This window comes from Mirounga leonina, unplaced genomic scaffold, assembly GCF_011800145.1.
Source record: "Mirounga leonina isolate KUSES-001 unplaced genomic scaffold, KU_Mleo_1.0 Mir_165, whole genome shotgun sequence".
Classification (NCBI taxonomy): Eukaryota; Metazoa; Chordata; class Mammalia; order Carnivora; family Phocidae; genus Mirounga; species Mirounga leonina.
This window is the reverse complement of record NW_023270415.1, coordinates 82629109-82644332: the sequence shown is the minus strand read 5'-3', so window position 1 is coordinate 82644332 and position 15224 is coordinate 82629109. Positions and strand designations below refer to the sequence as shown.

Sequence of the window (15224 nt, the reverse complement as noted above, 5' to 3'; positions counted from 1 at the left end):
CATGACCTGAGCCGAAGGCAGACGCTTAACCGACTGAGCCACCCAGGCACTCCCCCAACAGACTTTCCCACCTTCTGACCCTCAAAGTGGCACATGCACAGGGGCCCGTAAGAGACAAGAGATGAGAAGAGCATCCTGGAGAGAAGGGGGCAGACAGGCCCAACAGTGCTAGCAAGTATCCCATTTCCCCACATCCCTGATTTCTGATAGTCCTTCTATCCCTTGCCTCATGGCTCCTGGCACCTGCCTTTCCCTGTGCTTCTCTCTCCCAGGTCAACCACATGCTGCACAGGCCCTGGAAATCCATGGGGAAGCTAGGGAGAGGAGCCCTGGAACAACAGAGGGCACAAATGACTCTTCTGAGGTGGAAGCCTGTCCGCTGCCACTTTAGGACCTCTCAGGTGAGCCTTACAGCTGGGAAATAAGAGAACAGTTTGTAGTGTTGAAGGGAGGAGCAATGGGACCCTGTCGGAGCCTGAGCAGAATGTCTTCTTGGGCATAAGCTACTTGAAAATTCAACCCTGAGTGCCCCTGGGAATTAGTGTTCAAGGTCAAAGGGTCAATGGCCACAACAGTAAGGCTTAGTCTGTGACTGTTGGGTCATGGGACAGGTGCTTCCACACACATATCCCAAGTGGTCATGTGGGGCTAAGTGCCCTCTCAAAGGAGGAGTCTGAAAAATTAGGGACCTGAACAACTTGTCCAAAGCCAGGACCCCCAAATTTTGCCTCTGAAACATCCAAGAATTCTTCCACTATGTGTCACTGTCCCTAGAGGGTAAGACCCCTTCCCAGCTCCATCACTGTGTTATTCCCACAGAGGACAGGGCAGAGCAAGCTGAGTGCCAAGTCTCTCTTCCCCTGATGAGCTCCTCAGGGAGCTCTGATTTCTGAGAAGGACTGGCTCTAGGAACTGGCATCCTCCATTTTGAGGGACCTGGGCCTGGTGGAGAGGGAGACGAAGGTCAGACCTGTGGGAGCCCAGGGTTGGCCAGCAGAGTCTCACCTTTAAAAAACCCCCACTCATTTCTTCCTGCCTCTCTGTTCCTGCTGAAAGACCAAAAAAAAAAAAAAAAAAAAAACAGACAAAAAGAGAGTTTGGAGCCTGTTTCTTGCTGTCCTCATTCTCATCAAGCAGCGATCATAAGATTGTCTACATTAATTTAGTTGAGATCTCTATTGTTTCCATGTTACTCATTTTAAAGGTGATGAAAACTCTTTCTACTGATCCTTTCCTGTCCAACCCAGGTAAGGGAGCATTTTTTCATTGGTCCTCACTTGACGTTTCCATGTCCCCTACTGAAAAGGGGCCCGGATGTCAGATCTGGGGCAACATCTGAGCTGCATTCTATGGATTCTGCTCCCTGGGGACAAATGGAGTCATTTGTGGCCAGTCTTTCAGGCTCAGTGCTGGCCTCCAGGTAGCCCTGACCCCAGGAGAAGCTTGGCCCACAGACATCTGAAATAGCAAGGTGAACCAGTGTGAAGCCTGTCCACTAGGTGTCCTGAACTCTCTTAAGAAGTCCATCCACAGTTCAGATTTTACCCTGGACCTCTCCACCACACTAAGATTATGGGCTCTGAGTTTTGGATAGAAGCCCTAGGCTACATCTGACCCTGTGCCCCGACCAACCCATTCTCGTAGGCTGATAATGTTCCCATTTCATCTGAGAATCCCTGATGGGAATGGTCCTCTGCACCAGCAATTGCTTTAGAAAAGGGAATGGAGGGTGCATGGGTGGCTCAGTTAGTTAAGCACCTGACTCTTGATCTCAGCTCAGACAGCTTGATCTTGGAATTGTGAGTTCAAGCCCTATGAGGGGCTCCATGCTGGGCATGGAGGCTGCTTGAAGAAAGGAAAGGAAAGGGGCACCTGGGTGGCTCAGTTGGTTAAGCAACTGCCTTCAGCTCAGGTCATGATCCTGGAGTCCCGGGATCGAGTTCCGCATCGGGCTCCCTGCTCGGCGGGGAGTCTGCTTCTCCCTCTGACCTTCCTCCCTCTCATGCTCTCTGTCTCTCATTCTCTCTCTCTCAAATAAATAAATAAAATCTTAAAAAAAAAAAGAAAGAAAGGAGAGGAGAGGAGAGGAAAGGAGGAAGGAAGGAAGGAAGGAGGGGAGGGAGGGAGGAAGGGAAAGAAAGGGACAAAGACAAGAGTCTATCTCTTTTGTGGGTTGGGCCCTAGTTTCCCTTCGCTGAGTGATGTTTGTGTTTTTTTAGCTCAGTTTTAGGTTTACTGAAAAGCTGAAGTGAAGGTACAGAGAGTTCCCATATATCCTCAAACTCCCACACATCACAGCCTCCCCCAGTACCAACATCTCCCACAGACTGGAACATTTGTTACAATTGATGGACCTACAAGAACACATCATACTCACTCAAAGGCCATAGTTTACATATCAATTCACTCTTGCTGTTGTACCTTCTTTGGATATGGACAACTGTATAATGACATATATCCATCATTATGGTATCATATAGAGAATTTAACTGCCCTAAAAATCTATGCTGCCCCTATTTACCCCTCCCCCTTCTATCCCTGGAAACCACTGATCTTTTTACTGTTTACATAGTTTTGCCTTTTTCAGAATGTCCTATAGTTGGAATCATGCTATATGTAGTCTTTCCAGATTGGCTAGGCTGGTATCATGGAATAAGCTAAGATGTGGTTCCTCCTCTTCAATGTACTGGGAGGTTTAAGAAGAATTGGTGTCAATGCTTCTTTGAATATTTGGCAGAATTCACCAGTAAAGCCATCAAGTCCAGAGCTTTTTGTTGTTGTTGTTGTTGTTAGTGTTTCCATCTCCTATTTTATGTCTATTCACATTTTTTTTAAAGATTTTATTTATTTATTTGAGAGAGTGAGTGAGAGAGCACAAGAGGGGGGAGCAGGAGAAGCAGACTCCCTGCTGAGCAGGGAGCCCGATGCGGGACTCGATCCCGGGACTCCAGGATCATGACCCGAGCCAAAGGCAGTCGCCCAACCAACTGAGCCACCCAGGCGCCCAATTCACATTTTCTTTTTTTTTTTTTCCTGATTAAATGATTTTTTTTAATTCTTATGTTAATCCCCATACATTACATCATTAGTTTTAGATGAAGTGTTCCATGATTCATTGTTTGTGCATAACACCCAGTGCTCCATGCAGAATGTGCCCTCCTCAATACCCACCACCAGGCTAACCCATCCTCCCACCCCCCCAATTCATATTTTCTATTTCTTCATGATTCAGTCTTAGTAGATTGTGTGTTTCTAGGAAATTTTCCATTTCATCTAGGTTATCCAGTTTGTTGACATACAATTGTTCACAGCACTCTCTCATAATCCTTTTTATTTCTGTCAAATTGGAAGTAATATCCCCATTTCTGTTTCTAATTTTAATAGTTTGAGTCTTTTCTTTTTTTCTTAGTCAGTATAGCTAAAGGTTTATCAATTTTGATGTTCATTTCCATACACATTCATCATTTTATTGGCTCTCCCAACTCGAGAAGGCTGACTTATCATTTATATGGAAAGTTCAGGACTGATGAACTCAGGTGTGGTGACTCCTATGCCATATGAAATTCTCTAGTTAAATGTGGCAAACCTATAAGACCCAGATTTGAAGCAAATTTGACTAGTCTCTTAGTCAGATTGGGTGACTTACAATAGACACTTATTTCTCACAGTTTTAGAGGCTGGAAAGCCCGAGATCAGGGTGCCATCACGATCAGGTTCTTGATGAGGGCCCTTTTCCTGACTTGAAGATGGCTACGTTGTCACCATGTCCTCACATGACAGAGAGAGAGAGAGGAGATGGAGAGACAGAGTGAGAGAGGGAGCAGAGCATACTCTTCGTCTTCTTATAAGAATACTAGTCCTATCATGGGAGTCCCATTCTCATGACTTCATGTAACCAAATCATCTTCCAAAGTTCTCACTTCCAAATACTATCACATAGGGGGTCAGAGCTTCAACATATGAATTTGGGGCACACAAACATTCAGTCCTTAGCATTCCCTCCATGGCCCGCCAAAATTCTTGTCCTTCTTGCATGCAAAATACATTCATTCCATCCCTACAGTCCCTAAAGTCTTAATTCATTCAAGCATCAACTCTGAAGACTAATTCCAAAATCTCATCTAAATATCTGTGTCAGATATAGGTGAGAACTGAGGTATGACTTATTCTGAGACAAAATTCCTCTCCAGCTGAGAACATATGTAACCAGATAAGCTATGTGCTTCCAAAAGACAATGGTGGGACAGGCATAGAATAGGCATTCCCATTCCAAAAGGGGGAATTGGAAGGAAGAAAGGGGTGATGAGTTCCAAGCAAACTGAAAACCTAGCAGGAAAAATATCATTAGATCTAAGGCACAAGAATAGTCCTTATGGGTTCAGGGCTCTGCCTTCTAGATCCACCAGGACAGCAGTCTCCCCTCTGTGGCTCTGCCAGGCGGAGTGGCATCCTGAAGGCTCCAGAAAGCTCTGCAGAGGGCTCCCCAAGGCTCCGGGCAGCCACTGTTAGGCCTGCTGAAACCGAGGCAATGGACGCCCCCTTTGAAATTGAGAACGCAGCCGTAATGATCTCCGTATCACCTTTAGGGTCATTCTTCCCTTGTTTGCAGAATGGTGCACATTTGTAACCTAGTAGCTCTGTGGTTCAGTCCTGTAGGATCTTAGAAGTCTGACAGCCTTCCTTCATTTTGTCCAATCTCTGTCCCAGTCAATGCAAATTGGCAATGTTTTTGCTCATGTCCCATAATCTCTTTATCAAGTAATAATCCAGCCACATTCCTGGTATTCTCTTCTGAACACACTTTCTCATTTTTTGCAGCATGGACAGGCTGGGAATTTTCCAATTTTTTAATGTTCTGGTTCCTTTTTGCTTAACAATGCCTCCTTCAATTCATCTCTCTCTTTTTGCATTTTATTATAAGAAGTCGGGAGGAACCAAGCCAATCTTTCAACACTTTGCTTAGAAATCTCCTCAGCTAAATATCCAATTTAATTCCTCACAAATCCATCTTCCACAAAAGACTAGAACATGAACACAATTCAACCAAGTTCTTTGCCACTTTATAACCAGAATCACCCTTCTTCCAGTTTCCAATAACATGTTCCTTGTTTCCGTATGAGGCCTCATCAGGATGGCCTCTACCATTCATATTGCTACTATCATTCTACTCATGATTATTTATGTATTCTCCAAGAAGATGGAAGCTTTCTCTACATCTCTCCCATTTTCTTTCTGAGTTCTCACCAGAATCACCCTCAACATCCACATCTCTAGCAAAACTCTTCCCACTGCCAAGTTCCAAATCCAATTCCACATTTTTAGGTATTTGTTACTCATCACCCCACTCTTGGGTACCAAAATCTTTTTTTTTTAAGATTTTATTTTATTTGACAGAGAGAGACACAGCGAGAGAGGGAACACAAGCAGGGGAAGGGGGAGAGGGAGAAGCAGGCTTCCTCTTGAGCAGGGAACCCAATGTGGGGCTCGATCCCAGGACCCTGGGATCATGACCTGAGCCGAAGGCAGATGGTTAATGACTGAGCCACCCAGGTGCCCCCCAAAATCTTTTTTAGTCAGCTTGGGTTGCCATAACTTGACACCATTGACTGACTGGCTTAAAAACAGAATTTATTTCTCACAGTTCTGGATGCTGGGAAGTTCAAGGTCAAGGTGCTGGCCAATTTGGTTCCCCAGTGAGGGCTTTTTTCCTGGCTTTCAGTCTGACAGCTTTTCATTGTCTTCACCTGGGTGGCAGGAAGGGAGGGAGAGAGGGGAGAAGTGGGGGAAAGAGAGGGGAAGAGGGAGAGAGAAAGAGAAAGAGAAAGAGAGAACACACTCTGGTCTCTCTTCCTCTTCTTACAAGGGCACTAATCCCATCATAGGGGCCCATCCTCATGACCTCATCTAACCCTAATCACCTCCCAAAGGTCCCACCTCCAAATACTATCACGTTGGAGTTTAGGGCTTCAACATATGAATCTAGGGGGTGGGGACACAAACATTCAATCCATAACAAGTTTTAGCTATACTTTCCTCGATTTCTTCCTCATTTTTTGCTTTTACCTGGTTTTATGGCTTTTTGTTTTTGTTGTCACAATCAACCACTAACAGAAATTTTCAGGCTTCAGGGGTGCTTGGGTAGCTCCATCAGTTAACCTGCCTTCGGCTCCAGGTCATGGTCCCAGGATCCTGGGATCGAGTCCCGCATCAGGCTCCCTGCTCAGTGGGGAGTCTGCTTCTCCCTCTCCCCCGCCAATCCCCTGCCTGTGCTTTCTCTCACTATCTCTCCGTCTCTCTCTCAAATAAATAAATAAAATCTTTAAAAAAAAAAAAAGAAAATTTCAGGCTTCAGTATGTAGTTTGTCATGTGAAATGCACTTTACAGCAGTTCTTATGGTCCATTCTTAGTTTCAGTTTTTTCCCCTTTCTTTTCTTTCTAAATTTATTAGATAACTTATTCTCAATAAATTTATTAGAGGTCTGCCTATTATGTATTATAGTAAAAATGACACTGTCTCATGAATTGGTCTAGAATGAAACAGTTTTATTGCAAGTTTGATGAAAAACATAATTTTTCAGTCAATCTGAACTGTCACACACACACACAAAAAAACACAAAGATAAATGTGTTGACACTATAAAAGATGGTCAGTTGCTGAACTGAGAAACTCCCAATGACCATGAGATAGTGACTTCCTACCCACCAACCTATACCTCCAACTCCCAACAAGAACTTGAGGCCCATTCGAGAAGAAAGCTGGGCAGAGCATGGGAACAGTGATCTATCATATTCTATACAAATGTTCTTTCCCCTGGACACATTATGGTGGGTTTTTACTGTTTTCATAAGACCTTGTGTCAGCATCTTTCTCAGTTTTTCCCTCTAATGTTTTCTGATGTTGCTTCCCGGTTTAGTATTTACTGTGTTATTTTCTCTCATAGTAGTTGCACAGAGCCTGCTCGTTGTCCCTTAGTGTCCCTTCTCTCTGTCCCTTATAGAGATGGAAATTTAGCTGAGCATTTGCCCACCCAAGCAAAAAATGATGTTTCTGAGCTGTGCTGCAGTGAGGTGTGACATGTGGGCCATGTGCAGAAGGAATGTGCACATCTTCTTGGTGTGTCCTCAAAAACACCTCTTCCCACTGGCTGAGATGAGACATGGTAATGCATCATCTTTAGCCATGAAGATGCCCTGAGGAGGGTGGAATCCTCAGGTAGAAGGGGCCTGTGCCCTTCCAGCTTCAGGAGGACAGCCACCACACCCACATGGACAGGAGACAGAAACAGCCCTGTGCCTTGCTGAAGCCAATGTTGGTTTTGAGCCTCTTTACATCAACTAAGCTTTATTCTAACTAATTCAGAACTTGATACCTGGGAGCAGGCTGGTGCCAAAACAGAACCTAATACATGTGGAGTTGGCTTAAAGATCAGCCAGTCAGGACAGAGATTTTACAGGTGGAAAGCTGGTGACCCTTGCTATGCATGAAAAAGCGTTTGGTATGACTCTTGCTTGTGGTATATTAGGAATAGACTGCATGTGACTAAAACTATAGCCCTAGAGGAAATGGTTGAAAATAGTTCAGAATGTTGGCGAGTGTTGGTTACTTCTTGCCACTTTCAGCAAAGCCCACCTAGAGAGACTTAGGCTAGAGGAAGGCAGATGGAGGAGACGACAGCTGGACAAGGGGGTTTCCTTCTGTCTGTGGCCTGTGATCTGTGAGTCTGTTAAGAAGGCCCCACAAGGCTGAAAATGCCATTCTCTTCTGAACCCCACATGAAGCTTTGAGAAAGCAAGGCTCTGAAGAGGCAGCCAATCCTGTGCCCCACATTCCTCTCAAATACTCTTTAGCCATATGACAGGGGTCAGTCCAGCATTAAACCAAGGGCTAGCCCTTCTAAGCACAGAACCCTTGTGACCACACAGATCCAAAGGACATGAAGACAGCCCAGCCCATAGAGAGTGGGCCTGTGTTTCATTTGTGGAAGGTCATTCTATAAATATTTGAGGGATATATGGCGGTGCAAGTGGCCTCAAGGTAGTCACCTTGAGCTGGAGAGAGAGAAAGAAGAATGGTGAGCACACAGAGGCCAACAAATAAAAAAGCGTCCTCACACTTAAACCCATGACTAGATGGGGCCTTTCCATGTGGAGCTGAATGCAAGTGTGTATGTAAGAAACTGACCCAGGGACCCAGCTATCAATCAGGAAGCCCCTGCAAAGCCAGGAAGCTGCAGCTAGGGTAGCCTCTCACATTCCTTTGCAGTTGGGCATGCATATTATGGACAAGGACAGCCCCCCCATCCCGCCACCTCAGAGAGCCAAGTCAGACCTGATGTAGCCCAGGGCCCAGGGAGCTCCTGCCAGATCTGTGTCTGGGTACCAGGTTGCTGTCCCAGAGCTCCCTTCCCTGCCAGGGAGAGGGTCTCCAGCATTCATGCAGAGATGCCCATGGGAGGATTCTGCAGACCCTGCACAGAGATGCTGCAAAGCTTGCTTACAAGTGTGTGAAAACTTTTCATTCCAATACCACACCGTTTTATTTAAATAACCACATGTCAGACTTACCTTTGGGCCCTGCCAAGCAGAGTTTGAATGCTGCTGTATGTGTCCCATTCTCCTTCTCCACCCTCTGGGTTGGGTGTGTGTGGGCACACGACCTGCCCTCCAATGATAGGACCTGATGGAGAGGCTGCACCTTGTCCAGAGGGACTGGACTGAGCTGCATTCAGGACTGGACAGGACTTTGGCTTGTTTCTCCTGACCAGGGGCTGCATCCTGGTGCAGCAGATGACCATATGGAAAGACTGGGCAAACACAGCGCATTATCCCTATTATTCATTCTCCTCTTCTCCTTCAAGTCAGCTGATGGACATCCTCAGTTGGGGAGGACTTGGGTCCCCAGTCACTGCCTAGGGAACCTGCCATACAAATTTGTGATTTTACATGAGAGAAAAATATTTGAATCTCAAGTGCTAATGCTAGTGATATCCAGGCTTCTAACTTCTCCAGCCCAGTAGTGTGAAGTATTAGCTCACTGACATTTAATTTGCCTTTCTCTGATGGTTAATCAGCAGAGCTTCTCTTTCATCCGAGGGTCTCAACAATATTTCCTGTGTATTTTTCCTGCTAACCTCATTTCTGTTCTTATCGGGTCTTTGGTTCATTTAGAGACCACCATTGTGTGTGTTAAGTAGAGATCTGGTTCTGTTTTTCTCTGAGTGAACTCACTTTCTCAATACTTCTACCAAAGAATCTACTCTTTTGCCATTGATTGTTGTGCCACATTTATCATCTGTTGAATTTCTGCCTCCACAAGTCTGACACTGATCTCTCTGCTGTCCCGCTTCTGCTGTCAGTCGATTCTTCTGTCAAGAGTAATAGCATACCCTCCTTTTCCCTTTTTAGGTTGGCTTGGCTATTCAACGACTTTTCTTTTTCCACAAACATTTTGAGTTTCCTCCTAACCAAGTAGAACTTTGACTAGATTGCAGCAAATTTATAGGTTATATTGGGGGAAATTTACATCTTTGATATATTGTTTCCCAATCCAAAAGCAAGAAATGTCTCTCCATTTACTAAGATCATCTTCTGTGTCCTTTACTGGAGTTTCAGAGTGTTCTCCACAGAGGTCTTGAGTGCTCTTTATTAATTACCCAGCATTTTATAGTTTTTGTTGCTATCATGGAGTACATTTCATTTTTTGTTACATTATCTTGTTGGTTATTGCTGGTGCAGAGAAATGTATTTTTCTTTTTTCTAACTTCTGAAGATATACCCTTTTGTCTTCTTTAATAATGAAAAAGAATTTAAGGCAAAATATTTATACTGTTGATGCAATATTAACAAAACTTATAGAGTCTCTTAAAGAGAGTTTTATTTGAGCCCAAGTTAGGACAGCTTCCCCCATACAGAATATCCATAAAGAAGAGAATGCTCTGTCCCACATCTGGCGTGGAAACTACTTAAAGCAACAACAGAGGGGCGCCTCGGTGGCTCAGTCGTTAAGCGTCTGCCTTCGGCTCGGGTCGTGATCCCAGGGTCCTGGGATCGAGCCCCACATCGGGCTCCCTGCTCCGTGGGGAAGCCTGCTTCTCCCTCTCCCACTCCCCCTGCTTGTGTTCCCTCTGTCGCTATGTCTCTCTCTGTCAAATAAATGAATAAAATCTTAAAAAAAAAAAAAAAGCAACAACAGAAACAACAAAGAAGAGAGTGGGAGAGGGGGGAGGAACATTTGTTGCAAGGTTACATACTTTTTTTTACATAAGAAGTAACAAATCACTAGAAGACATTTCAGAGAGTTACAGCAGTTATCTTAAGCTTTTAGTATATGCAGAGCTGTAGGACCTTAATCTCATGGGAACCAGAGAGGTTTTTGTTTTTGTTTTACCCTTCTCTTTATGTATGGAATGCTCCCTTTTAGGTTATTTATAAATGAAGGAAGTGTTATAGGGTTGCAGAGTTCTTGTCTCAAGGAGTTGAAGAATGAATCTTGCACAAAAGGGTGAAGTCATAGCTTATTAAGTGAAGGTGAGAACAGAAAGCAAGCTCTCTAGAGGGAGAGGGGTCCCCAACGGGTTGCCACTGAGGGCTTTTATGGTCTTTTATAGAAAACTGACCAGGGAACTTTAATCTTCTTGATGTCACCGCTGATAGCACCATGATTACTTCTCCTTTGAATATCTCCTCTCTGGTGTTTAAGACAAACCAGGTGGTCTAGGTACGTCCCCTTACCTCTGGTTTCTTTACGCCTCAGCATTTCTGGGATTTTTGCTAAGCCTGATCCCATAGCCCCCTACCTCTCTCTCCCTACCCAGCCCCGCCTGTCCCTGACTCACAGATATATAATGTGCTCCGGGTAGAAATTGAGCCCATGCTTTGACGTTTTGATGACTCTGATAAATGTTACAGTATAGCTTCCCCGAGAGCCCATGCAGGGCCCACAAACATTAGAAGTTGAAAATTTCCTTTATTTTATGAATACATCATATATTTTTCTCTGAAAAACATTCAGTGAATTTTGTCTATTTTACACTTTATACTGGGTTCCATAGGTGTGAGGATGAAGTGTTTTGCTTTCGATTGCTTTATAGATAGTCTGTAATCTTCCAGCTACTATCATTTTGATTAAAAGGTCATGTAGACAATGTTTCGTAAATTCCAATACTTAAGGGGTTTTTGTCAGCTTTTTATTATACATTTCTAATTTTGATACTCTTCCTGTCAAATGCGTCTCAAAGCATTCGTATTCTTTATATCTAAGCGTATCATCAGTTTCGGTAAATGTTCCACGAGCAATCCCACGAAATGTGTATTGCCTATTTAAGGAATTTGAGTTTTTCCACCTGCCCGCCGAATCATTCGCTGACCGGGGGATTCAGTTCTCCCACGTGAGCCCTCACGTGTTCATCAAGCTGCGGTCTGTTCCGATTCCACGCACTGGGTACACAAGCCCCGCCGGAGCGGCATTTCTCGGCTTCCCGCCTCTCTAACCCTCGCCTTTTCGCATCCAGTCCCCAGCGCGCTCCGACCGCCGTCAGAGCCAGGGAGCTCCGGCTCCGCGCCCGCAGGGGGCGGAAGCCCACGTCGCCGGGCCTCGGCCGCCTAGAGCGGCGTCGCTGGCCCGGAAGTCGGGGAGGGCCGGGGAGGGATTTCCGGGGCCCGTGTCTGGGCACCGCCGCGGTAGCCGTGCGGCGTCGCGCGGTGCTCGGAGCGACCCCGGGAGGGAGGGAGTTCGCGCAGGTGAAGCCCCCACGTTGCGGCCCGCGCTCCCGCGTGACCCCGCAGGCCCCGCGGTGGGTGCCGGCCCCCAGTGGGCGAGGCAGGGCGCCGTGGTCAGAGGGGCTGGGGCCGCTGGGCCTGGGCGGGGTTGGGGGCCTCGGAGGGCGCCTCCGGGAGCGGGCGTGAGGGGCGTCCTGCGGACGGCGGATCCTGACTCGCCCTGGAGCCCGGCCGCAGGACCGCGTGGCGACGGGGCAGGTGGGCGGTGAGTGGTGTCTGGCGCGTGGGGGTCGCGGGGGAGGAGGGGCCTCAGGACTTGGGTGCGAACGGCAGGGCTGAACTGAGCTGTGTGAGGAGTGAGGTGGTGGTTCCGCGCAGGTGTCCTGCCTGGACGCCCCGGCTGGTGCAGTCACCCTCCAGGTGGCGACGAGGCTCTGGGGACAGGGAGGGAGCTGAGGGACGAGCCATGCCCGCCCGTGATGCCTGCAGTGGGCGGGTGTCTCTGCCTAGCACCCTGTTGAGCTCTTAGCCAAGAGAATCTGCTTCCAGGCTCGTTGGCAGAAGCGAATTCCTTGAGGTTCTTGTCCTGAAGTGTGTTTCTGTGCAGACTGTCCCTAGTTCCTGAGGCGCCAATCCTTGCACAGGGACCTTGCACCCCGGAGTCAGCAAGGGTTCGTGTGAGTAGATTGGGTCCACCAAGGTAATCCCCTCTGCAGGGTCTCTTTTGCCGCGTGGTCTACCGTATCCACAGGTTCCAGGGATTGGGATGTGCACATGGGTGTTGAGGGGCATTCTGTTTACCACAGATTCGGTGTGTGTCCTCCAGGGCAAGAAGCCACATACACTGAGGTGAGAAAAACAAGATGTAAAATGAGCATAGACTATTCTGGAAGGGTACATTAGCAACTGGGAAGGGGAGCAGAGTGTCTCACCCTAAGTCTTTTGCCTTTGAATTTTGAGCCATGTGACTGCCCCCATTCAGTGACAGTGATAATAATTTAAAGAATTTTAAAACAAAGTGAATGAATATTGCAAATGACTGTCCTTTGGGAGAGGGAAAGTGACGGACATCCCCCCCCCCCCCATGGAAGCAACATCTGCTTCGTTCTGCTGACAGACACCTTAAGCCAGTGCTCTCCCTGCTTTGAATCTTGTCTGCACGTTCCTCTGAGCATCCGTGTCAGGTTAGTTCTGTCTGTCCTAATACAGAAACGTGGCCAGTGCCTCACTGTCAGGCAGCCATGGCCTCTGATAGTCTGTACCCCAGTGACCCTGTCTCTGAGCTCTGTCCGCACCTTGGCCCCTTGTTCTACCTTTCTAACCAGGCATTGCCTAAGTCCCCTTCCCTGGGCCTGGTTTAAATGCCTGCCTGCCCCAGGGCTCCGCTCCTTCCTTGCTGCCTCTGTTTCGTGCTGGGCTCAGCCTGTCAAAAACCAGTGATTTGGTTGGACCAACCCATGTGGTTCTTACAATGATTGCAAAATGCCCTTCAGCAACAAGGAAATTTTCAAAAGATAAAGATTTATTACTTACAGGCCCTGCAAATTAGCACACCTGGGGCCACACAGTGAGGTTTCCAGTAATGAGAGAGCACTGGCCTGGATTTCTGCTTTGATTGAGGTCAAGGGTAGAGACCTAGGGTTTCATGGGCTCACTCTTTATTGGTGAATTTAAAACATAAGAGTGGAGGGGTGCCTGGCAGTTGGTTAAGTATCTGACTTCAGACCCGGGTCATGATCTCAGGGTCCTGGAATTGAACCCTGAGTCAGGCTCCGCGCTCATCAGAGAGTCTGCTTCTCCCTCTCCCTCTGCCCCTCCTCCACACTGGTTCACACGCATGTTCTCTCCCTCAAATGAATAAATAAATTCTTCTTAATAAAATAAATAAAACATAAGAGTGGGAATTTAAAGCACAGGAAGAGAAAAATAACAAGTGGTCCAAATGGCCAGTAATCAGAATCAAACAAGATTTCCAAAACAAAGGAGGCTGTCAGGGGAGGTGGCCTGGCTCTTTATCTAGTCCAGTGGCTGGCATTTATTCCATCTTTGAAACGGATGCCTGTTTGCCGTGGATGCTTCGGCATCAAAGCTTAATTCAGGCACTTGCTTTACAAAAAAAACAACTGTCAGGGCTTATACCACGTTCTACCCAGTAGGCAGGCAGTGTCTGCTGTGTGCTTCTTTCAGTACAGTGTGAATAAGGGGCCAAAGGGAATTGCCACAGTATGGGTGGGCCAATGAGCAGGACATGGTGCATTTGCAGAGACAGGGCAGTAGGAGGGGTGGGGGAATCACTAATTTGGTCCTTATGGGGAACCCATCATGTATCAGTGGGAGTATTGTATCTCCTCAGAAGGAGCATTTAGAACTGGAAATGAGCCCACACTTGGGAATCTTCACAGGATAAGGGTGTTGATGCCTTCCTTAACCAAGGAAGTTGGTGTAGGTTCAAAAGTGAACCCTGATGTACCAACATGAAGAGGGAGATAAGGAGGAGCCTAGGAGGGAGCCACTGGTGCAGTGGGAAGACGGCTCAGGATGGTGGAGACCTCAGTGTGGATGCTGCCCGGGGGGGGGGGGGGCGGGGGGGGGGAGGACCCATAACTCAGACACCATGATGACCATGTGCACCTCTGAGGCACAGGCTGCCCCTAGCTGTCCAACTGCTGGAGTTGCTACTCCACTGTGAATGGATCTGATGTTCCATCTTCAGGACATTGTGTCAGGAATGAGGGGTGGGCCCACCATGGGTGCAGGCTCTGTGGGGCTGTTCTCCTATCATGGCAGCCCTGGGCCCTTCTAGGGGTGCCCATGGGACACTGTGTGCTCACCTTGCCCTGAGGTCAGCATCTTACCCCTTCCCTGAGACCTAGCACCAGGTCTACATCAGGTCTCAGGCTGTAGGGTTGGAAGAGACCCTTGCCTGGTGGGAGTATGGATCCCTGGAGCTAGCTCCTCTGTACACTCACCTGTATCCTTGCTGGTCTCCAGGTCCCAGCCATGCCCAGCCTCAGAGCTCGCTCTGAAGAGGCAGAAATGGAGCCCTCAGTTCCTGGACCATCCCCTTGGATCCCTGCAGCCCAGGCCTGTGTGAATGATGCTCCTGTTGTGACCCATGCTGGATCTGCACTCCATGATCCTCACTGCTGTGGCTACACTGAGCCAGGAACCACCCCCCCTCACCGTCAGCAGCCAGGTACTGGGAGCAAGTTCCCCACTGGTTGCCCTCATTCTGGAGGGACTTTGTCCGTGTCACCCTGTGCTTACCCCCAGGAGGCATCCATGTCATCATTAGGGATAGGGTGCCCCATGGACTTGAGGACCAAGGCTAGAGATCAGAGAGGAATTTGGCCTGGCCCCAGGGTGTCTTGGTGCCTGAGCAGGACACTGTGTTTCCCCACCTGACATAGAGGGGTGTGATATGATGGCGGCCAGCTGAGCCCTGCAGCCCAACTACCAGGCTGGTGGTAGTCCCCTGCATTTAGGGTACAGCCCTAATTCAGGC

At 47.6% G+C, this 15224-nt stretch overlaps 1 protein-coding gene across 8 annotated transcripts in view; it reads left to right on the top strand.

The window, feature by feature from the left end:
* ZNF16 (zinc finger protein 16) overlaps positions 1–15224 on the top strand; it is a 40489-nt gene that overhangs the window by 11859 nt on the left and 13406 nt on the right. For 2 of the 8 annotated variants that reach the window (XM_035012232.1, XM_035012231.1), the window contains 2 exons: positions 273–401; positions 14711–14915. In XM_035012232.1, the coding sequence (XP_034868123.1) occupies positions 273–401; positions 14711–14915 (334 nt within the window). The other 6 variants (XM_035012238.1, XM_035012235.1, XM_035012236.1 and 3 more) reach the window with 6 other exon arrangements.